Raw genomic sequence first — 23603 nt, 5'->3', positions numbered from 1 at the left:
TGAGGGCACGGCTGGTGTACGCAACGACGTATTCAGGAAATTCGGGCTTTCGCTGGGCAAGGACAGCCCCGAGGCCGATTCCGCTTGCGTCGGTGTGCACTTCAGTAGGGGCACTGGGGTCGTAGTGTCGAAGGATAGGTGGTGAGGTGAGAAAACGACGGAGCGCAGCAAAAGCGTCGTCGCAGGCCGAGTCCCACGTAGACAGGTCGGCGGGACCATTAAGAAGTTTCGTCAGGGGCGCGACGATGGACGCGAAATTGGGAACAAATCGCCGAAAATAGGAGCAGAGACCCACAAATCGGCGCACTTGTTTTGTAGAAGTCGGTTTAGGGAAGTCAGCGACAGCACGGAGTTTGTCAGGATCGGGCAGGACGCCGTCTTCGGAGACGAGGTGGCCGAGTATTGTCAGCTGCCGGGCACCAAAGTGGCATTTTTTGAGATTAAGTTGAAGGCCAGCATTGGTGAGGCAGCTCAGTATCTGGCGCAAGCGCTTGAGATGCGTCGGAAAATCGGGCGAAAACACGACAACATCATCTAATAGCAGAGACAAACAGTCCACTTCAGGCCGCGCAAGATGTTGTCCATAATTCGTTGAAACGTTGCGGGAGCGTTACAGAGGCCATCACGTTGAACTCATAGAGTCCGTCAGGGGTGACGAACGCCGTTTTAGGACGGTCGGACTCAGCCATCGGGAATTGCCAATAGCCGGACCGGAGATCCAGGGAGGAGAAGAACTCGGCGCCTTGCAAGCAGTCAAGGGCGTCGTCAATACTTGGTAGCGGGTAGACGTCTTTGCGCGTAATTTTGTTGAGCCGGCGATAGTCCACGCAAAATCGTATCGAGCCACCCTTCTTTTTAACCAGGACGACTGGGGACGACCAAGGACTGGCGGAAGGTTGAATAATGCCGTGTTGTAGCATGTCGTCAACTTGCTCAGTTATGACGCAGCGCTCGGGAGGCGACACACGGTAGGGGCGCTGACGGAGAGGAGCATGGGTTCCGGTGTCAATGTGGGGCTCGGCAGTGGTCGCACGGCCCAAAGAAGTCGACTGGTGGTCAAACGATGAGCGAAACTGGTTGAGCAGGGCAAGGAGCTGCGCGCAGTGAGCAGTGTCGAGAGCGCGGTCAATGCAGCGGTCGAAAATGTCCGATGACAAAGCTGGAGTAGCACCACGTGGGGTGAGGGCAGCGACTTCGGCACTGGAGGAGGTTACATCAGTGTCGAAGGAAGAAATCAAAGCAGCGGTTTCAAAATGGCTGAGGCACTCGCCACGGAGCAGGGAGAGCGCGGAGAATGAGGTGTTAGAGACGAGGACGGCGGCAGCACCGTGGTGAATGTCGATGACGGCGAAGGGAAGACATAGGTGTCGGCGAGAGGCAAGTACAGGGGAAGGCATGAAGAGAACGGTGGCGTCAAAAACTGAGGCGGCGCAAACAGGGACAAGCACGGCACTGTCAGGGGGAATGTCAGTGTCCTCGGCGACAACAAGCTTAGCAGCACAACGAATCGGAGGCTCCTCGAGGAGAGCATCGCAGAGTGGAGAGAAGACGACGTGCGCACGGGCACAGTCAATGACGGCACTGTGCAGGGAGAGAAAATCCCATACAAGGATGACGTCATGGGAGCTGGCACGGAGGACTAAAAATTCGACAACATACAAAGCATCGGCGATGACGACGCGTGCTGTGCAAGCGGCAGAGGGATGAACGATATCGGCGCTGGCGGTACGGAGTGAGAGTCCAGAAGATGGGGTTGTAACTTTGCGAAGCGAGCGGCAGAAGTTTTCGTGAATAACAGAAACGGTGGTCCGTCGACAAAAACGTCAAGAAGTTTCGGCGGGGAAAGGCGAGGACTTAAGCAGGGCGATGAGTGCGCAGTTCGTGCCCCCGGAACTGCGGCTGCTAGTTTTCCGAATCGGCGCGGACGTTGCGACGCCTCATGGGCGACAATGAGCGGCGGCGAGGCGAGGGCGAGCGGTGGGAAACGTAGGGCTGGCGACCATGCTCGCGGTCAGGAGAGGTCTCCTGAGGTTGTGGTCCGAAACGTGGGCGAAAGGTACGGTCTGCATCAGGGTAGTCTGGCAGAGGGTGGACAGGCGCATGCAGAGTACGTAGACAGAGGCGCGCGACGTGGCCCGGAAGGCCGCAGGCGTAGCATATCGGTCGATTGTCAGCCTTGCGCCAAGGGTTGTAGGTAGGGGGCGTGAAGCGGGTCCGTGGAGCAGCAGGCGCCGGCACCACTTGAGGAACGTACGTATAAGCCTGCGGTCGCGGTGGTCGCGCGACAGCCTCGGCATACGTGAGAGGCACGGGAGTGGGGGCAGGCGGCACTTCAACTGGAGGACCGTAGCTCAACGGAGCAGCAACAGGCGGTGGCGGGGTCGAGGAAAGGCCGACCCAAGGGGGCTGGTTATGGAAGAGGAGGGAGGGCGTCCGCGACCGCCTGCGTGATGGCGTGCCGGATCTCAGTGCTGAGGGGGGTCGGTGTCTGATGTTGGCGAGATATTAGCGAGAGCTACCGGCCGACCTCGTTACGCACAAAGTCTTTGATGGTAGCAAGTAGATCTGGATTGATGGCCAGGCCGGAGACGGAGTCGGCAGGCGGAGGAGGCCGACGAGCGCAAAGACGTTGCTTGCGCAACTCGTCGAAACTCTGGCAAAGGGTATACACCGAGGTAACGGTGGTGGGACTCTTCGCTAACAACAGCTGAAAAGCATCGTCATTGATACTCTTGATGGTGTGTTTGATCTTGTCATCCTCGGACATAGCCGGATCAACACGCTTGCAGAGGTCTACTACGTCTTCAATGTAGCTGGTGAAAGTCTCATCCGTGTGCTGAGCTCGGACGCGCAGGCTTTGCTCAACGCGCAGTTTCCGCACTGCAGGAAGGCCGAAAACCTCCGCAAGGGTGCTCTTTAGAACGGCTCAAGTGAGAATGTCGGCCTCGTGGTTGCGGAACCAGAGGTTCGCGACATCGCTGAGGTAGAAGATGACGTTGGTAAGCTTCACGCGGTCGTCCCAGTTGTTGTGGCGGCTCACCCGTTCGTATGATTCCAGCCAATCTTCCACGTCCTGGTCGCTATGGCCGCTGAAGACAGCGGGGTCGCGGTGCCGTACGGCACCGGAGCAGATGACTGGCTGCGACGTGGTGGCGGGCTGTTGACTGGCCTTGGTAGTGGACATCGGGATGGTGCGGCTGCGAAGGTCCACGCTGATGGTGAAAAGGGGAACACAGCAACCTCCACCAAATGTAGAGCGGTTTATTGGCACGATGGAAGCGCCGGCTACGAACACCTTGGCACAGGCAATCTACGAGGCAGAGAGCCGAGAGACCAGACACAAGCGGCCGTGTTCCATCCAGCACAAGCATCCAACCGGCGGCGCGAGCGCTTCGTCGTCGTTGACTTCGGGGCTGGTTCATCTTCATTCCAAGTGCAACATATTGTAAAAGACATGAAAAACAACGGTGGTGTAAATGGCCTAAAAAGGTAATTCGTGCCACCAAGTGAAGGTAAAATGCAAAATATTTTGAAATGGCTGAAGGTAAAAGCTCTAAAAGTCAGGTAACCTCAGCAGTCATCCTTGGTGGGAAATGATGTCGAGGCTACCCAAACAAAGAAATAGACACCTCAGCCTTCTTATCGGGATTGAAGAGTGGCGGACGTATATCAAAAATGAGTGAGGCGTTCACAGTTAATCAAGAAAACCAGATTCTCTTAAGAAGTTAAAAGCATAAGACATGTCAACAATTGAGTTAATACTTAAGATGATGACGGAATTTTTTATGGCGCAAAGGCATCTGTGCCCAAAGAGCGTCATGGCACAAGATATTTTTCGACTACTCAAGGTGGGGTCAAAGACCCATTTTCCAAGCATTTCACCCCAGGTAAGCCGAGCACCAGCACAGTCAAGTCTGCCTCACCACAGAATACACATGCTTGCCGCGATAAAGCGTCATCACATGACACTAGCTAGGAAAACGGGAGGGGAACTGAAACACGTCAGTTAAACATACAGGTATTGTTTTGCAACATACGTAGCATCCTTAACAAGCATAATGAACTAGCATCTGCAATTGATACTATTAACGCCGACATTATTGTGTTAACTAAGACCTGGCTTCGACCTCAAATTAACGACTGGGAACTCTTCCCGACAGCCCGGAGGTTTTCCTTTTATCGTTGCGACCGCACTACTAGACAGGGAGGTTATGTTTTATTAGCCATTAAGAAGGACTTAGTCACAATGCATTCAGTTTCCCAGTTCCTTAGAATTAATTTGGGCTAACATCGTTCTTAATAACCAGAAACTTGTGATTGGAGTTTGCTATCGTCCTCCATCTGACTTCTAATTTCGTGAACGAACTCCATGATGCAATAAATCTTGTTACATCTCTGCACCTTTCATCGCCTATGTTCCTACTTGGCGACTTTAATATTCCGAACATTTCATTGAATACTGACCCCATTACCATTAATCCCAGCTCAACACTAGCTAAAGACTTCCTTGATTTATGCTCTGTCTTCTCTCTCACACAACTTGTAAAAGAAGCCGCCAGAATAACAGATTCGATTTCAAATACTCTCGACATTGTCCTTACAACGCAACCTTCTTTTGTTTCGAACACTACGGACTTGCCATGCCTGAGCGACCAAACCATCATAACCTTTGGAATTTGCATCTCTCGGCCGAAAACTGAAAAGAAAATGAAAACAATTTATAACTACAATAAGGCCAACTTTGACGCGATAAACAGTGAGCTGCGTGTATTCCTGGACACTTTCTTGGACGGTTTTTTTTATTGCAGCGTTCAATTGAATTGGGACTTAACGTATAAGTACATACCAACCCGTATACTTACCTCTAACAGCACAGCTCCCTGGTACAGCACTAATGTCAAGCGGTTGTCTAACAGGAGACAGCGTATGTACAAAATTGCAAAACATTCTTTCAACTGTGACCGAAGGTCTGCGTACAAAATTGCTTCACGTGAATATATTGCAGCGCTAAAACAGGCGAAGAACACTTTTTTACAAGTTAAACTTCCGTCCATGCTATGCACTGTCCTGCGAAAGTTCTGGCGCACCATCAACCCGACTGATAGCAATAGCAAATCTTTTGTTAACAACTCTGGGGCTATCATTCGCTCCGAACTGCAAGCTTCCGTATTAAACAACGTCTTCACATCCAATTTTTCTATCACCACCGATCCCCCGCTTCCTAGCACGGTGTCATTCGATTATGCGCCCATGTATCCTGTTACAATAGACCTTTATGGTGTTGCAAACCTGATAAACTCTCTAAAAATATCCACTGCTCTAGGTTGCGACCTAATCAATGCCAAATTCTTAAAAAATACAAGTGTTTTTTTTATTCCGTCATAATAACAAAACTTTTTCAGCAGTCACTTGACCAGGGTTCGCTACCTGCCGCATGAAAGATGGGGAAGGTGATTCCACTCCACAAATTAGGTAACAAGCATTCTCCACTAAACTACCGGCCAATTTCTCTCACAAGCATTTCTTGTAAACTTCTCGAACACATCTTGTTTTCTCACCTAGCTAACTTTCTAGAATCGAACTCTTTCTTCTCGCGATTTCAACAAGGATTCCGAAAATCACATTCATGCGAAACCCAACTTGTATCTTGCTCGAGGGGATGCTTGTAGCGCGACAAAAAACACAAGGGACAGAGACGAACGGGACAAGCGCTTGCCCCGTTCGTCTCTGTCCCTTGTGTTTTTTTGTCGCGCTACAAGCATCCCCTCGAGCAAAATGAACCAACTCGCCCAGAAAAACGTTTTATTGAACCAACTTGTATCCTTTACTAATAAGTTGCATGTTATCCTTGATCGTAACTCACTGACTGCGTGTTCATAGATTTCGCGAAAGCGTTCGATAAAGTTTGTCAAAACTTCCTACTATACAAATTGCAGCAACTTAACCTGGACCCAAAGATTCTAACGTGGCTTGAAGCTTTTCTTACAAACCGTCAACAGTTTGTTTCTATTAATGACCTCACCTCAGGTCCGAGTGGGGTCCACTCCGGTGTTCCGCAAGGCTCTGTGCTCGGTCCGCTTCTTTTCCTTATTTACAATAACGACCTACCCTCCTGCATTTCATCTCACATTCACCTATTCGCCGACGACTGCGTAATATTCAGGGAAATAACGTACGATAGCGACATACTAATGCTACAATCCGACCTCGGCTCCAGTGCAAATTATGCGTGTGTCTCGAGTGACTAATAACTTGCCCTTTTATAACCTTAACGGTTTGTCTCTAGACTCCGTACACTGTTATAAATACCTCGGTGTTCAGATTACTAATGACCTTACATGGACTGCTAATGTCACACTTGTCGTTAACAACGCCAACAAAACACTTGGATACCTTCGTCGTAACTTTGCTAAAGCGCCATCATCGCTAAAGCTTTTACTGTACAAAACCCTAGTTTTACCTAAACTCGAATACGCTGCATCGATATGGGATCCTTATCAGCAGAACTTAACGCACTGACTTGAGATGGTCCAATATACAGCGGCTCGATTCATTCTCTCTAAGTACAACAGAACTGCAAGCATAACCAGCATGAAATCTAGTCTCGGTCTGCCATCCCTTGCGTCCCGTCGTCGGGCACTTCGTCTTCGCCTTTTTCATAAATTTTTTCACCATTCTTATCTACGCGAAGAACTTATTTCACCCACACAGTACGTGTCATCACTCATGGATCACGCCCACAAGGTTGGAATACCATTCTCCAGAACGAAAACCTAAACAAAAGTAAATAATCACTTACTACTACTACTTCATTCCTTTTTACCCCGGACATCCGACGAGTGGAATCACCTTCCCGCACCACTGGCACTAATCGATGATCACCGTTTATTTCAAGATGCCTTAGCTAACACTGTATAACTAGCAACCTTCTGTAATATTGTGCTCATATTTCTATGTTTTACTACATTGTATAACCACTCCCCTCTATAATGCCGTATGGCCCTTAGGGTATTTCAAAAAAAAATTAAAAAAGGTTTTACCCACTGTATCTTTGGTTAGCATAAGGTGGCACTGGGGATTGAACCCCGCACCTCCCGCATGCGAGGCGGATCCTCAACCACTAGCCTATTGCTCCGGTACATGATCGCGTAAGAGTAGAGTAGCCCTGGGTGAAAATGAATGCGTTCATTACACAATTTGAGCAAAGCAATTTCTTTTATTTTGGAGTGCTCAGCATGGCAGTTAAATATTGTTTAGTGTGAGCTCGTCACCACATCTTTCACAAAGATGTTTTATTAGTCAGTAAGAAGTTATGTATAGTGGTGGCTCGACAGCGCAAGCACACGTAGACCAAGTAAGAGACGAGACGCACAAACCCAGCGGTCCTATCTCCGCTTATAGCTGTGTGTATCTGTCGAGCACGCACTGCTTCGTGGCACTGTCGGCAAGACATTTGCCTTCAGGACGTATCAGCGCTGTTTTGTGTGTCTCGTCTCTTATTTCGTCTGTGTGTGTTTGCGCTGTTGAACCACCACTATGTATTAACACCAACAAGAACTATCTGCAGTTCTTCTCAAAACGTTATGTGTTAGGTGTGTGTGTTCAATGCGGAGACGACATAAAATATTTCTGTTAAGCGTTCCTTCTGTGTGCAGGTCTTCCACTTCACGCACAGCGGGTTTAGGAAATGCACCTTGGTATTTATTTCATTATCCCAAGTTGTCTGCAATTTAGTCTTCAAATTATAGTGTATTATTTTAATCTACTCTCTATGGGGCATGCTGACTTTCTTGATTTCATGATTTAGAGCTTCTGCAGCGCACATGTCGGCTCTTTCATTTCCATCTATTCCAATATAGCTCGACACCCAGGAGAATTTTATCATATGCCCCTCTGTTGGGATTTTTTCTTTGTTATGTATGTTTTTGCTACAAAGGGTTCGACCGCATTTCTGGAACGTAAAGCCGTTAGCAAGCTAAGTATATCTTTGTACATTATGCAGTATTCAATACCGTTGAATACGAAGACATCAGAACAACGGGCAGTAGCATCGCAGCGGTCGCCTAGTGGTTTGAGCATTAGCTTCGCAAGCGGGAGGTGCGGGGTTCGATCCCCAGTGCCGCCGGGTACCCACAGGTGTTGCAATGGGTTCAAGCTTTCCCCTGCCTGGTGCTCGGCTTCTTTAGGGTGAAATCCTTCGGAAATGGGTCTTTGACCCCGCCCTCTGAAATGAAAACTACCTTGTGCCATGGAGCTCTTTGGCCAAGCTGCCCTTGCGCCATAAAAATTCATAATCATCAACAACGGGCAGTAAAAATGAATGCGCAGTTCGGCAGCCTTAGTATCTTTTGCCAGTTTCTTTGAACTACCGCGCTTTCGACATAATCTGCTCTTTTGAGCCGCCAGTATAAAACTCTCTGCGGTTATATAATATTCTAGTACTTCGAAGTACTTCTATCATATTTTCATGTGGTGCTTGTTGCGAAAGCGTGTTAATGTAAAGTCACATAGAGTGGGAAGTCTGTACGATGGGGAGTGGCCAGGGTCGCGCATTGATGCGACGTCAGGAACAGTATCTGGTATTTCCAATTTTGACAAATATTCTCGAATCGGAGAAGCAGAGGTCTGATTGAGGGCGGTTTGTTGTTGAACAGTGATCTGGAGGTGCACTTGGTAACTAATGGATAACAGAGTTGTTTCGGCAAGGAACGAAGTTCTATGACATATGCGCATGTGAGCATAGCTTCTCTGCCTGTAAGGGAGGGGTCACTGACTTCGACATAGAGAGTCTTTACGCGGGATGATCTGTATGCGCAAGTTGAGAGACTTAAACCAAGGTTATGCACTGGATCCAGTCGCTTTAGATATGAGGACCTCGAAGATTCATACGCAATGCATCCATAGTCTGCTCTATCAGATGCTCAGCGCTTTCGTGAAAGTACTTTGAGCATATTCAGGAATCGGGAAGTTTTCTTTTTGTCATGTTTATGTTTGGGAGGGAAGTGAGTTGTTCTCATTTTACTGGAAGTATAAGTTCATTTAAGTGCTGAGTTGGATCAATCTGTGCACATCTTTTGAGCGAGAAAAGAGCAGAAAGTCTTTCTTGAGGGGAGAATTTAAGCCCATTTTTGTCTGCCCTAAGTTGAGTTGAGTTGTTGTATGCTACAGGTCCGATTAGCTTACCCTATTCTGCCGGCAATTGATCCACCGTACCGTCACTTATATGTTATATTGACCTAAAACCTGTCGGATCTGCCCCACTGTGCGCACAGTCTTTTATAATAGTACGTATTCTACTCCCTTGGTCATTATCTATGCAACATTCACTCACAGCAGAACATAGACCACTCCAGAATTCACCATATATGTACATATTCAGTCGAAGTAGAACACAGTCCATTGCAATGCCTCCATTCATGCACACATTCACCCAAAGTAAAACTTTGTCCACTCGAGAAGACACCAGCTACGCACTCATTCAATCACAGTAGGCCATAGTCCATTCCTGCTGTCCCCATTTATAGACAAGATCACTGTGCTGCAGAAATGTTAAAAGAAGGCGTGCAGCCTCCCTTCTGCATGTATGGTTTCCACTCGGGTAGACAATGTCCTGAACTGTACTGTGAAGGGCTCGTGTCTTCTAGAAGAAAGTGAACATCGCATATCTTTCCGCGTTGTACTCTGGGCAGCATATAATTTAAGGTTCTATATCCCCGCGCACATCACATATAGAAAATTGCGGAGACGATAACATGCCCGTCTTATGCATTCAGGCAGGAGTACGAGCAAAGCCCGTGCTTATACGATGTACTTGAGTGGCCTTGGATCTTCTCAGTCCTTTGGTCACACATGGCTTGTGGGCCGCCCTCCACAGAGTGCTAAAAGGATCGAGAACCGTTTCTCTAAAGAGTTTTTTCATCTTGAGATATTTTTTAATGAATTTCCTTACTGTGGGTACGGCGGCAACGCCAGGATAATGGACTGAAATCTGTTTCTGTACTTCGGCCCGGTCTTCGTTGTTGCTGATACCAGGACCGACAACGTAGCATGCCACACCGCTGATGCACTTACCGTCTCCCGACGGCGACTGGGTTAATCGTCCGATAATTCTGATGCCTATTATTGAGAGACAAACCAGCGTTTCCAGCGGCACCAATTTTTCAATTTTGGAACTGCTAGCCTGATCGTTAACGACATAAACCAGTATAAAACACGGCTTTCTAGTAGCTTTCGGCAGTAGGCACGGCGGCAACCCCTGGATCATGGCCGCAAATTCTTTTCTATTCTTCCAGGTTTTTGCTTCGTTTTGCTGATACCAGGACCGACAACAGATCATGCCACACCGCTGATGGACTTTTGGCTCCCGCCGACGACTGGGTGCCTCACCCGATCAATCTGATGCCTATTATCGACAGCCAAACCAGCGTTCTCAGCGGCACATATTTTTTACTTTAGAACTGCAAGCCCGATCGTCAACGAAAGCAACAAGTATAATAGATAGCTTCCAGGTAGCTTGAGGCAGTGGTCACGGCGGCAACGCCAGGATCATGGCCGCAAATCCGTTTCTGTTCGTTGTCCATGTTTTTGCTTGGTTGTTGCTGATACCAGTACCGACAACGAAGCACGCCACACCGCTTATGCACTTCCCGGCTCACGACGGTGACTGGGCAACTCGTCCAATCATTCTGATCCCAATTATCGAGAGACCAACCACCGTTCCCGGCGGCACCAATTGTTCAGCATTTTGAACTGCAAGCCGCATCGTCAACGACAGCAACCAGTATAAAACACGGCTTCAAAGTAGCTTTCGGCAGTAGGCACGGCGGCAACGCCAGGATCATGGCTTCAAATCCGCTTCTGTTCTTCGCCCAGGTGAGCAGACGATATGGAAAGTGTTACCGCAGTTATCATGATTGCCTGCTCGTGCTGTCGCACCCACGGCCTGTTTATGAAATGTTTTGTGACCTGCTGTTTTTACTACTTCTTAGAGGAGATGTTGAATCAAATCCGGGTCCAAGGGACACGTCTCTATGAAGCCCAATTGAAAGCAATCGCAGCTGACATACAATAAATTAAAAAAAGCGCAAAACAGTAACCAACCAAAAACTATCCGCGATAGACAAAAACCCTGAGAGGATTGCTGTACTTGAAAAACAAGTCTTAAAGTGTGTGAAGAATGTGACAGTACTTGAGCAATTTGAAACCATGTCCAAAAAACATGATGATCTTGAAGATAGGAGTCTTTGGTGCGGTCTGATTGTTTACGGCTTGAGTGAACCTGAGGGAAAATCCTCTGAAATGCTTCAGAAGGCACTTGTATATGGAATTCTGAGACATTCTTGATGTTGACATTGCGTGAAATAAATCAAATTCATCGACGTGGTAGACCATAACCAGGTGACGGCATTCATATTAGACCGGTCATTTTTTTAAGTTGCATGACTACAGAGACAAAGCGAAAATCCTTCAAAATTGCAAATAACTGATATATCAGATAATATATTGCTGAAGAGTTTTCACGCAACGTTCGTGACATAAGAAAAAGTTTTGGAATAAAACTAAAGAAATGCGGAAACGGAAACAGAAGGTATTTTTAACTTACGATAAAGATCGCATAGCTGGCCGCCTTTTTGCGTGGGACGCATAAAGCGACGATATGGTTGAGCTAAAACCAAAAACCGACGAAGAATCCAGCTCAGTCCGCAGAACCACGCGGTCTAATCAAACGTAACCCTTCTGAACTTGAACGCGCGATGTCTTGTTAACTAATTGGAATGCCTGGAAGCTTTATTGGTATCATTGAGTCCGGAGGTGGTCACTACATGCGAAACGTGGCTTCTCTCTAACGTCTGAGATAATGAAGTTGTTCCGCCAAGTTATGCTATTCTGCGCAAAGATAGGGCATCGAGAGGCAGGGTGTGGCTATAATCATCCCTCCAGATAGGAGGGATGATTTATCTTTCATTGCTATGCAATATGTGCCGAACGTCGAAAGTATTTCGTGCACACTAAACATAGAAGGATACGTCCTGCACGTAGGCGCTGTCTATAAGCCACTAAACGCTGATCCAGAGTAACTGGTTCCCTTACTTCATTACATGCACCGGCTTATATCAGGTGAGAGATTATTTTGGCTGGTGACTTTCATATTGCAGAAATGGAGTGGAGCTCTCAAATCGCGAGATCAACCTTTATAGTAATGCTCTCTCGGACATTATATTTGCATTTAACTTGACTGAAGTGGTCCACACCCCTACTCGAATTCAAGTGTCGTCCAGCTAGATACTCGATCTGGTTTTCGTTACTTATTATTTTCCATCAACAGCAATAGACACTGAAATACTAGTCTGCCTTTCCCTGCTGCTCTGGCTGTCAGAAAAGGTAGTTCGCCGATATTAGCATTTCGAAAGGCAAATGACGCAGCCATTATGACATACCTTGTTCATGAATACGCCAACTTTCCTGAACTGTGTATGGATGATTCGTCAACCATTAATCAAGAATGGGCATGTTTTAAGGTTCATGTCAGGCATTGCATTGACAATTTCATTTCCACTGTAACAAAATATACAAAGAAAAAAATCCATGGATGACACGCGATGCTATTCACCTGAAGCGTAAATCAAACGACTGAGAAAATGAAACAAATTATGCCCGGTTCCAAAATACCCTAGGGCTATTGGCCTATAGCTGCTAGGGGAGTTGGTGGCCCCCAGGCTTCAGGAATAGTACTATAATAACTTTTTCTACTCCTTAGGTTTCTTTCTTCCAGGAATATTTCCTTGAAGAAATTCAATAGTCCTGCGGCAGACTTGCAAAGATGGTGAAGCATTTTTGTGTATTTGGCTGTGTTCTGGAGCAGTTGCCTTGCCGGCAGACAGTACTCTATTCATTTTTTGGAGGGCGATTAGACTACTGTATTTTTCATTGCCACCTTCACTTGTTGGAAATCTGTTTTTCGGCTATATTTTTGTATTTTCAATATTAAAAAAAGACTAGGTATACTGTGAACAAATAGAAATCCCAGTGATGTGCCCCCACAATATGCCTCCCCATCGCCCTATAAAAGCTTTGTATCAGGTGTTGTCAGAAGAGGAATTGTGAATGGTGAGTAGCTGCCATTCGGTTTTCGAACCTTCTCCCACATTTGTTTTGATGTGATGAGCTGTTTATACAAGACAATTATCTCATAATGATGTTTCGTCACGAATGCGCCGAATACACTGCACATATGTTGTCACCGTTTTGAAAACAATTATGGTTCTCGTGTGTTGGGTACCTGCGAGAGACTCCCCAAGCTTTATTTTGTAGTTTTTTTGTCTCCTTACATTCTCGTGTCCACCACACTTTTAGGTTGCGGAATTGACACATGCGCGGCAGAAAGATTTCATGTTGTGTACATTTCGTTTGTCTAATCTATTCTATAGCTTTCTGTAACTATATCCTCTAGTCTCGCTTCTTTTCTAAATAATGGCCAGTGAGTTAAATGAAGCTTGCAACGCAGCGGTTTTGTTAGAATGACTGCTGGCAAAGACGACGAACTTATTACCACATGGAGTTGATCGCTTCTATATGTATTATCTAAAACACTGCAGTCAAAATCGCTAAAAATAGACGGTGAATTAAAAGTCGAAATCTAAAACATTAATTTAACCTGAGGTTGGGGAGCAGAATGAGGAACTTCCAAATTTGAGCAAAGAGACATTACTGCATAGAACAAAGTCCTCTATCAGCTGCTCCTCTAGCGTCCGTTTTCTCACTTCCCCAAGAGCAGGACTGTGCACTAAACTCTCCAACTACCAGGTAATGCTCTGGTAGCTGCTCTAAACGGCCTTCCAAGTCGTGGAGTGTTACCTTGAGCTGTTGCTCTTCTATATACAGAGCGCAATGCAATGGTTTTATGTGGAAGCAGAGTGGTTGCTACAGATTCGAGTCTTGTTTTCAGTTTGAGCTCAGGAGCCAGGACTGCATGTTTCGCTATGATGGCTGTGCCTTCTGACAGAATCCTTACCTGCTCTCGGTCGGGGCGGAAAACAGTACAGTTCTTAAGAAAATTATTTATTGCAGCATCTAAATTTATCTCTTGTTAACATCAACTGAAAGGAGCGTATGCTCCTAGGATGTCTTATCACACTCTAGTATTTTAGGTGTTCTCTACAGCTCTATTGTATTACGAACGCGATCTTAATTTGCGCCTTTGTATGGAGTGAGAAACTAGATCAAGTTGTTTAGAGCGCCGTGATTCGGGGCCTATCTTCCTTTGACCAAGCCAACGAGCCCCGCCTTCCATCCAGCGTACACGGCATGGGGAGGACTTTGGCAGTGTCCATCGCTTCTTCAAATGTGCTGGAAGACCTCGCAGAAGGCACACGGACGTTAGATTTAGACCGCGACCTTGTGGGAAGAGCTCTTGGGTATTCCCGACCGGGGCCAGGGGGGGGGGGGGGAAGGGGTGTCTGCTTGGTTTCTTTAGGTTTGTCGGAATAGAGATAGCTACGCCACCCGGATGAGCGGATGGCCCCGCCACGTGGTCACTGCGTATGGCCTGGACAGGTGCCGAAGGATAGTGTGGTGCGCCGCGCCCAATCACCGCATCGGAGAAGTTAGTTTTTTCTGGGATCTTTGCTAGAGAAAAGCAACCTAAAGCAAGAACAAAGGCCTTCGACAATGACCTTTGCAGCGTCGTGCCGCCATCCGCATGAAAAACCGATAACTATCTGCAGCGGAACTCAAATTATCTATACGGAGAACTGAAGGCCAGAAAATACTCCGAAGGATCGTCGGGTAAAGAGTGGCCGTCACTCTTAGCCGTGGTTTCTTTAAAGGCGACGACAGATGTTCTACAAGTGTAGCCTATAACACTCAGGACAATCTCGAGCAACCCAGAAAGTAGACAACCACGGTTATTCGAAACCAGTATGGCCTCCCTTCAAGTACAAGCCACGTGATAACGCGGCGTGCCGGTGGCTTCATGGAGAGAGCATGTCAAGGCTAACGCCATAAAACGCCGTGACCATAATTTTGCTGCTCTTTCTATCTCCATACGTTGTGATAACTTTTTCTTTATAATGTCTGCATCCTGTTCATGAGTGCAAAAATTGCCAAGGAAATACATTTCTACCTAAAAGGAAACAACAATGCCATTAGTATTTCTTTTGCATTTTACGTCCCAATTCACTATATGTTTTCCATATCAGAGAAAAAAACTATATTTTTATCTTCGAACGCGTGCAGACTGCTTAGTACCTCTAGTACTATCAAAGCTGAGCCCCACGGTGGTTCCGTGGTTACGGTGTTCGAGGCTGATGACACGAAATAGGCGGGTTCAATCCTGGCTGCGTCGGTAGCATTTCGATGCAGGCGAAATGCCAATGTTTGAGTAGAGTGCGATGTCAGTGCACAATAAAGTTCCACAGGTGTTTGAAGTTACCCGGGGTTCTCCACTATGTCGTCCCTCCTAGCCTGAGCTGCTTTGGGATGCTAGCCCCATAGCACCCAGCCCCCATTGTCAAGGCTACAGCACGTATTTTTTCCTTAGCCAAAGCAAAAGCCGATTTTTTAGCTTTTATGTTCGCTTACATTTTCTCCTATGCGGAAGAGACAGCGCAATTCATAACGTTCTTGCTTCTTCAAAAGTAATACTCAGAGGCCGCATCTGTGATTGTAGCAGTTCGGCGCACCATTTCTTCAACTGCAATCTGTTTTCTGCTCGGCGCTGTTTAGTCTGAATGTCATACATACACGATACACAAGCCTACAAGAATCTAACGACACTACTGCGTAACCGAGACAGGCTTATGCACTCACCTTTTCCATCTTGCGTCCGGCCAGAGCCCAGGATATGCTGTCCAACTCGACACCATAGCAAGCCATGACTCCGGGATTCACGAACAGGCTCTCACTGTCGGCGAGCACAAGCTGGGTGTCAGCTGCACAGATGGTATACCTGCCTGTTCAACTGAGCCTTCGCTTCTAAAGTGGCTTCACGATGTTTTTCTCAGTGCCGATTAATCTTAATAAAAGGATGTGTCATGCATTTCTCTTACCAGTGCAAAATTATTGATTTAAATCGGTGCATGCAAACTAGAAACATTACATTAAGAAAATTTCAGATTTAAATATGAGACGAAAGCGGATTTTGTTTGCTCATTTCACTCACCCGGTCTCCGAGACTGGGCGCGACCAATCGGGGCCCCATGTAGCAAACACGCACTGCATGCTGGCATGCAATAGCTGTTAAGCCGGAGAAGCACATAGCCGCTATTTTTGAAGGCGTCGTCGCCCCTATGTCCGCACCATAGGCATGGTCACTAGCTCTACAGATAAAGCTAACCCAATGCTCTTTCTATGTTGGTAGGATTGTAAGGTCTGTTCCTCATAGCCCACTTCTTTGTCTTCCAGGCTCCTCTCATCATCATCAGCCTCACTACACCCACTGCAGAGCGAAGGTCTCTCCCCTCTCTCTCCAACTACTCTTTTACTATATTTTCTCACACCACTGGGGACTGTGGGCACGCCCAAATTATGTGGTCGAGGGTTTGCCCGACCAACAGTGTCTGCACTGATCGTTCTCCCTACGCTCTGCTAGCACGTGAAACTCCCAGACCTGGTTAATGACAGTTATTAGTTTGGAGGCGCCTCCACACGACAGCTTCTCTATTATTTAGGCCAACATCTTGGGGGGGGGTACCAGTCTGCGTCCCAATTTATAATGGTCTATGAATTCCCCGTAATTTTGCAGACGCTCGTCGTATGCCCAGTTCGCCAGGGGCTCGATGGCTGCCCGGAAGTAGACAGCTCGGGCTAGCTCCTGAGCCGCCTCCTTACCAGAGGCGGCAACGTACGCGCGTTTCCAAATTAACTGAATTTTCCTTTTCAGCGCTGTTTGCGTTAAGATTTTGGCCGCTTCTGGCAATGTCTCCCCTTCCCAAAATTTTGGATGGCAGTTTTGCTCTCTCTAATTGTGAACTCGGCTACCGCTCCTATGCAAGCGAGCGCTATCGCAACTTCTTTCGCAGTCTCAATGTTGCGGCCTCGGATGGCCGCCGCTGTAGTGGGCAGAATTGGCGGAGGTACTGCGAGTGTCCCAGTTAGAGAGGCTATGTACGATCGAGACAGGCACGGTGAATGTACCAAGTGGGACTCAGGCCAGGCAGAGGCATCCAAACCAATGTCGAAATTAGTCGGGAAAGAAGGAACGCCTCGGCAGTCCACGCCTTCCCTAGAAACATGCACCCAGAATATTACGTACAAAGAAGGGCCAAACGAGCCGAAGCTCTACAGCGAGGTTCGGAAATATGGAAGCGAAGGAAGTCGCCTATGTTGATGGGCCGAGTTGCAGAACGGGTGCTGCGGTAGCCTCGGGAGTCTATGTTCCACGCGTTTCGCCAACCACACAGCTTCGACGTTCAACGACCTTCGGCCGCTAGGGAGCTGCGCCGAAACCGATGAAGAGCGGGAGCTTCGAAACCACAGAAAAGGCGCCTAACTGCAACAATATGACGCTGAGAAACCTAGGCGACGCTTCCACCACAGCCCTCACGGACTTTGCGAACGAGTGTTGGAGGGAAGGAAAACTCCCAGTGTCTTGGAAACATGCCATCGTTAAATTCATCCCAAAACCAGGCAAAAAACTCGCGCTCAAAATCCTCAGCCCTATTTCGCTTACTTCTTGCATAGGAAAATTGATAGAGCACGTTATACTAGACAGATTCTAGTCCCACATGCACAAAGAGAATTTCTATCCAAACAGTATGGTGGGCTTCAGACCACATTTATCAACACAGGATACGATGCTCAGAATACCAAAAGAAGTTTTATCTGAGGAGCAAGAAAGAAGCACCAGGGCAATCACAGTTTCAGATTTAACCAAGGCATTTGAAAACGTCAAACACAAAGCAATCCTAAAATCTCTTTCAGCGTTGAATGAATTAGAAAGAACATTTCTACTACATCAAGAGCTTTTTCTACAATACAACGGCTAAAATTCAAACTGGCACAATCAAATCCGACACCTTCAGTTTAGGAGACCGAGGAACGCCGAAAGTATTGGTCCTCTTCCCCTTCTTATTCAATATAACCCTCATTAAAAAGGAACACAAACTCGCAAAAATCCCAGGCCTTGAACACTATTTGTACGCGGACGATATCACCCTTTGGACCACTCAAGGAGTATCGGCTCGATGCAAGATACGCTACAACAAGCAGTAGATGTAGTCGTAGAGGAGGCACAACCTGCGGGACTCGCGTGCTCCCCCAAACATCTGAAGTCCTCATACTACGCACAAAACGTTAAAGAAAGAATAAATCGCCTGAGATAAAAATCTACGCGGAAGGGGCAGCCATCCCAGAAGTGGAAACACTACGAATCCTGGGAATGCTGATACAGTCAAACAAAAAACGACACACAAATTAACAAACTTAGAAACACTGTAAACCAAATCTCTCACCTCATCAGACGCATCGCGATTAGGCTCGGAGGAGTTAAGGAAGCCGGCACCAGGAAACTAGTGCATGCCTTCGTTCTTAGCAGAGCCATCTACTATACACCACACGTCACTCTCACAGTCAGAGAAAGGAACGACTTGGATTCTCTAATTAGACAGTCGTACGAAATTGCGCTCAACCTCCTTTGTCATACCGCAAATGAAAAACTGCAACAGTTAAGAATTCATAACACCTTAGCGGAAATGATTGAAGCACACCCCAGCGCAAAATACGAAAGACTATCAGGCACTTAACGGGACGTTTCATCCTAAAGAAAGCAGGAATAAAATATGAAGGAATCCGTGAACACACCTTGCCAATCCAAATACACGTGCCTGCACACTTAATACATCCCATGACTAAAAACCTGCATCCACACTGTGACACGGACTGAAGAAAACCTAGGGCACATAAACTTTACGAACGATTTTCAGTTCAAAAAGACTAGGCGCTCGTGGAAATGGAAAAGAATGCGGACAGAGACGCCTTTTTGCTGGAAGTCGTCGATCAACAAGGTACTCCCGTTGCATCGCCGACGATTGATAAAGCAAAATTTCCAGTGGAGCCTGACGAAGCTGCCATAACTTTAACCATTACCTCCACAACTGCCAATTCCATCATCAGCGACTCTGAAACCGCAATTCGAAATATTGCGAAAAGAAGGGCCCACTCCGCAGCCATCAAAATCTTACAATAAATCTCCAATACCCACCAGACCACATTGATCTCGGTCCCCGCCTATTCGGACAATCCTGGAAATGAGGCAGCCGACCAATTTGCCAGAGGATTCGTAGTTAATCTGGAGGTGCGCTACCCCGAGCTAAGCTCGACCGAGGAGCAAGCGACGACCTACAGAGAAATTACTGCCACACCTTAAAAAACAGACAAATCTTACCAGACCCACAGAGATCTATAAGTCGAACATAAGTCAGTTGGCGGCAGATCCAAACAGACACTTTCCTTAATACGTACAAGTATTCCTATGGTTCCCAGAGCAGTTCCGCCCCGTCTGTTCTCACTGTCGGCACAAAAAGGCAGACGCACCACACATCGTATACTCATGTAATCAAGACAAGCCATCGCAGAGTCTGCAGCTCTCTACCGAATTGCAGTGGGAGGCCGCGCTGCTCAGCTAGGACCCGGAGGTTCAACTCTGCCTCAAGGAGTGGGCCGAAGAGGTCGCCGAACGACATCGTCGGTCGGCCACCTCGCGTCTCGCCTAGAAGACGAGCCCACCGCGGGGAGGGGAACGTCACCCCAACCCATGCATAAGACCTCTTCTTTAATAAACTTTACCTCCTCCTCCTGGCCCCTGGGACAGTGGACACCTTAGTCTCGCTTAAAGCTGAGTGGCAGTCGGAACAGATGCGCGCTGCTTGCTTTCGCATTGACAGCGTTGTGGCAAGCACGCGGCAGTGAAGCTATAAGCCGTCTGCATTCATTGTGTTCATTAGGGTTGGGGTTGAAAAAAAGGAAGAGCGCATAACTCACTACCTCTGCCAGCGGACGTATCAGTTGCGCTTTGAGGTACGTGGCGATGGTGAGAGAGAGATGTGCGCTACATGCGTTAGTGCTGATAACGTTGTGCCAGACACGCGGCACTGCAGCAATTGGCCGCAGCGTTCATTGGGTGAGCAGACTCTCGCGATCAACGATTAACTGCCACCTGCCAGGGTACCCAGGACGATATGAACGTAACATACGCCAAGCCGCATCTAATTACCCGATACACCGCACCTTTCGTTCTCTATTCGGGTTCAACAGCTGTTAAACCGCACTAAATTTTGTTAGCTTTTGTTGCGTGCCAGAAGCTTACAGCACTAAGAAACATCACATTTTAGGACCATATTGCCAATATCAACGAGCTAGGTTCAAGCTGCACGCCGAACCAATAAAAAGGAAGCGCCAAATCAGGTTGCGGTATCATTTTGGCCGCCAGGAATTGCTGCTGCGTTGAGACGCGATCAACTCGATACGAGGATTTATCATATCATCAGTCTGACTACGCCCACTGCAGGGCAGAGGCCTCTCCCGTGTGCCTCCATTTAGCCATGTCCTTTGCCAGATGCGCCCACCGTATGCCCATAACTTTCTGCGACTCCTCCTACGCTTGCCTTCTCTTGGAATCCAGTCCGTTATTTTTAAAACCCAGCGGTAATATTGCCTTCGCATTACATACAAAGGCATTGCAAATGTACTCCCCAGTATTTCTTATCACTAACATTTCCCAATTCAGGCCTCGGAATACCTGCTACAAACAAGTGAAGAATAGCATTGGCGAGATCGTGTCATCCTCCCTGACATGTTTCCTTATTCGGATTTTGTTGCTGACTTTATGGAGGACTATGGTAGCTGTGCGTTTGCTATAGACTTCTTCCAGTATTTTGACATAAGGCTTTTCCAGACACTAGTTCCGGAATTCCTGCCTGACTGTCGCGGTTTCTGGAGCTGTATAAAATGTTAAATATTACAATTTCAGCGATCTCTCTGTGCGTTCGGGTGTCACAGTCACTTTGCATGCAAAAATAAAGACCTCATGCTTGATTAATGTCTCAGGGCACCTTTAAGCGATACTTGTGACGCTACACATGCCGACGTACTAATGTAGAGTGAAACGTGGTAGCCTATGTCTGCGATGCATGCAGACGAGAAAATGGCACTATTAATGACACTATAAATAAAATACCTTGAGCAACAAGCTATTTTAACCCGTTTTATACAACACAATGAAACATACTTTCACCTAAAAGTCAGTAACAAGAAGTAGGGCGTGGTCGAACCCTTTTGTTTCGGCCTACAAATGAATTTTTTTAAGAACTCTACATTAGTTCAAACGCTACTATGAGCAGCTCTCTGATGAGCCAAATGCTGGAACATCTGTTCCCTCTAATATGGGCAGCGTCAAAGTGCACACGTCCGCTTGTAAAAAGGCACAGGCGGCCAATAAGCGACATTGTCAAAAGATGAAAATGCGCTGATTTGTTTCTTTTCTAAACCGAGAAAGGAGGCTTGCAAAAATAACGTAAATAGGCGAACTGTTGTCTCTTCATTGCCATTTCAAGTACTCCGGGCAAATTGTGCACCTATGTATTACTGTTTAACGAAGGGTTAAAGGCCAGCTGAAACAATATGGTTCGCCCCAAGAAAACACAATATTAGTAGTATTATGATGACAGAGCACCTAAAGAGAGATGAATAAAGGCAAATGGGACATTTTACAAATGTAATTCTTAAAGACTTGCTCAAATTTAACATTGTTTTAAAACAAATTTTAAAAAGACCGAAAGTCACAGGGGCCTGATGTAACTTCAACAGCTATAAAATCTTAGCAAAAAAAGGCCCCGCAGATGCGGCAGTTCATTATATCGCTCCCGCAGTACAAACCGCAGAGATCGGGTGCAAGTTACAGGACGTTTATTGGAAGCGGTGAGCAAGCTAGTAGTAAGAATTTCCCGCTCTCCCAAGGGAAGCTTTTAACAGTGCTAAATCTTACTACTCGCATTCAAGATTTATTGTCCGTCCGAGATTTCAAGATGGCGGCTGGTTATGTGATCAAATCTCAGGTCCGGTCTCGACTTGTGTGCCGCTCATGTGAGTTTATGGCTACTTTACTTGTCAGGCAAGAATAACGGTATTTTCTGCAAAATATTTTGTATACTGTAATTTGAACAACAATCTCGAGATAATGTGGTGATTCTGCACATGCGTACAGTGACAATAAATATGGGCGTGTAGCACCAACTCCGAAAATATTGGCGTTAACAATCTTAAGGGATTTAGCATTTGCTTCCTCTTCTTGGGTACGTGTGGTTTGGGTATTCCTAACGGCCAGATACGCACGTATCCTCCAGAAGAGCTTTTACAAGGCCTACAACAAAACTAGCGCTCTAACAGGTTTCGAACCATTCGCATCATTAGTCTTATGACATAGCCGGCCTATTATGATCCATCCAAGCATAATCTTGCAACACGCCTCTTAACAACTTTGGAATGCTTTGAATGGAGATTATGCTTAATATATCATTTAAACAAGTCCTACCCGGAGCTTATGGCTGTCAGCTTCAACGAAAATATTCTGCGTCTCAGAGCCGCGGGGTTTCCTACACATGTCCTGGTCAACGGCGCATAAAGCATTCTTAACCGCATTTGCTTAAAAGACACCATCACTTCCCGATCTTTCCATAAACAGCAGAATTCTGCATCCCGCACGTACACGGCTTCGCCCATCGCCTAAAAAAGATCGGTCAAACGGCGAATGTAGAAGTTCTTTCTTGCGCTTCTGACAAGCTGCAACTGCCGATTCACTAAGCGCGGTGGTGCCAATTATAAAGAGTGCAAAAAGCAGAACCTATTCAAGTTCGTTGAAAGTGCCAACTCACTTGTATACAGCATTGTACTGTCATGAGGGAAAAGCTACATTCGCCAAAGTGGTAGGTGTTTGTACGACCGGCTCCGGGAACATTGTAACGTCTAAATAAGCGAGGCGGGTTTCATGGCGCACACTTGCAGGAAATGTAAGCCTGATGACAACAGTGCAGATGAAGATGGTGACTGAGGTCAGGCTTCCACGTGTCAAGCCCTCAACTAATACTACACTGATTAAAGAAACTGATATAAACTGGCTCGCGAAATTATTGAAGCCAAAATGATTTATGGCTGACGTTGCTCTTCGGTATCAATGTCATTGATAGCTCTTACCCGTAAGGAACTTCTCTACCTACGTCAGTGCACGAACGTTCCACTTGCCGCGCATGTGTGATTTCGGCCATGGTATACCTATATATTCCGGGACGAGGTTAAAAATAAATTGTAATTCTGCTCTCCTGTCTCGTCGTTTCTTTCTTTGTGTCCTTGCCCTGTGTGCGCTGTTCAATCCTGCCATGCAATACTAACATGCCCAAACTGCCATGTTTGTGTCAATTCTGTCGGTCTTGTTACAGAGGGTGTCCCAGCTAACTTCAGCCGGAGTTTAAAAATATTCAGAAGTACTCGAAGACCGCGTGACCAAGTTCACGTTGCTCGCTATTGTTTGGATGAAGTCACACTATTTTTGCTTCATCTTAATTGCATAACTGATTAGGAAAAAATTCTAAACAGACCGTTCTAGAGTGGTCCAC

General features: G+C 46.9%; 1 protein-coding gene across 1 annotated transcript in view; it reads right to left on the bottom strand.

The window, feature by feature from the left end:
• The window catches only part of LOC144095570 (uncharacterized), a 135471-nt gene that overhangs the window by 41395 nt on the left and 70473 nt on the right, over nucleotides 1-23603 (bottom strand). The window contains exon 8 of the mRNA XM_077629259.1: nucleotides 15808-15929. Coding sequence (XP_077485385.1) covers nucleotides 15808-15929 — 122 coding nt within the window. The remainder of the gene's footprint in view (nucleotides 1-15807; nucleotides 15930-23603) is intronic.

Source organism: Amblyomma americanum, chromosome 6, assembly GCF_052857255.1.
Source record: "Amblyomma americanum isolate KBUSLIRL-KWMA chromosome 6, ASM5285725v1, whole genome shotgun sequence".
Lineage (NCBI taxonomy): Eukaryota > Metazoa > Arthropoda > Arachnida > Ixodida > Ixodidae > Amblyomma > Amblyomma americanum.
The sequence above is the reverse complement of the archived record's forward strand: the minus strand, read 5'-3'. Positions and strand labels throughout refer to the sequence as shown.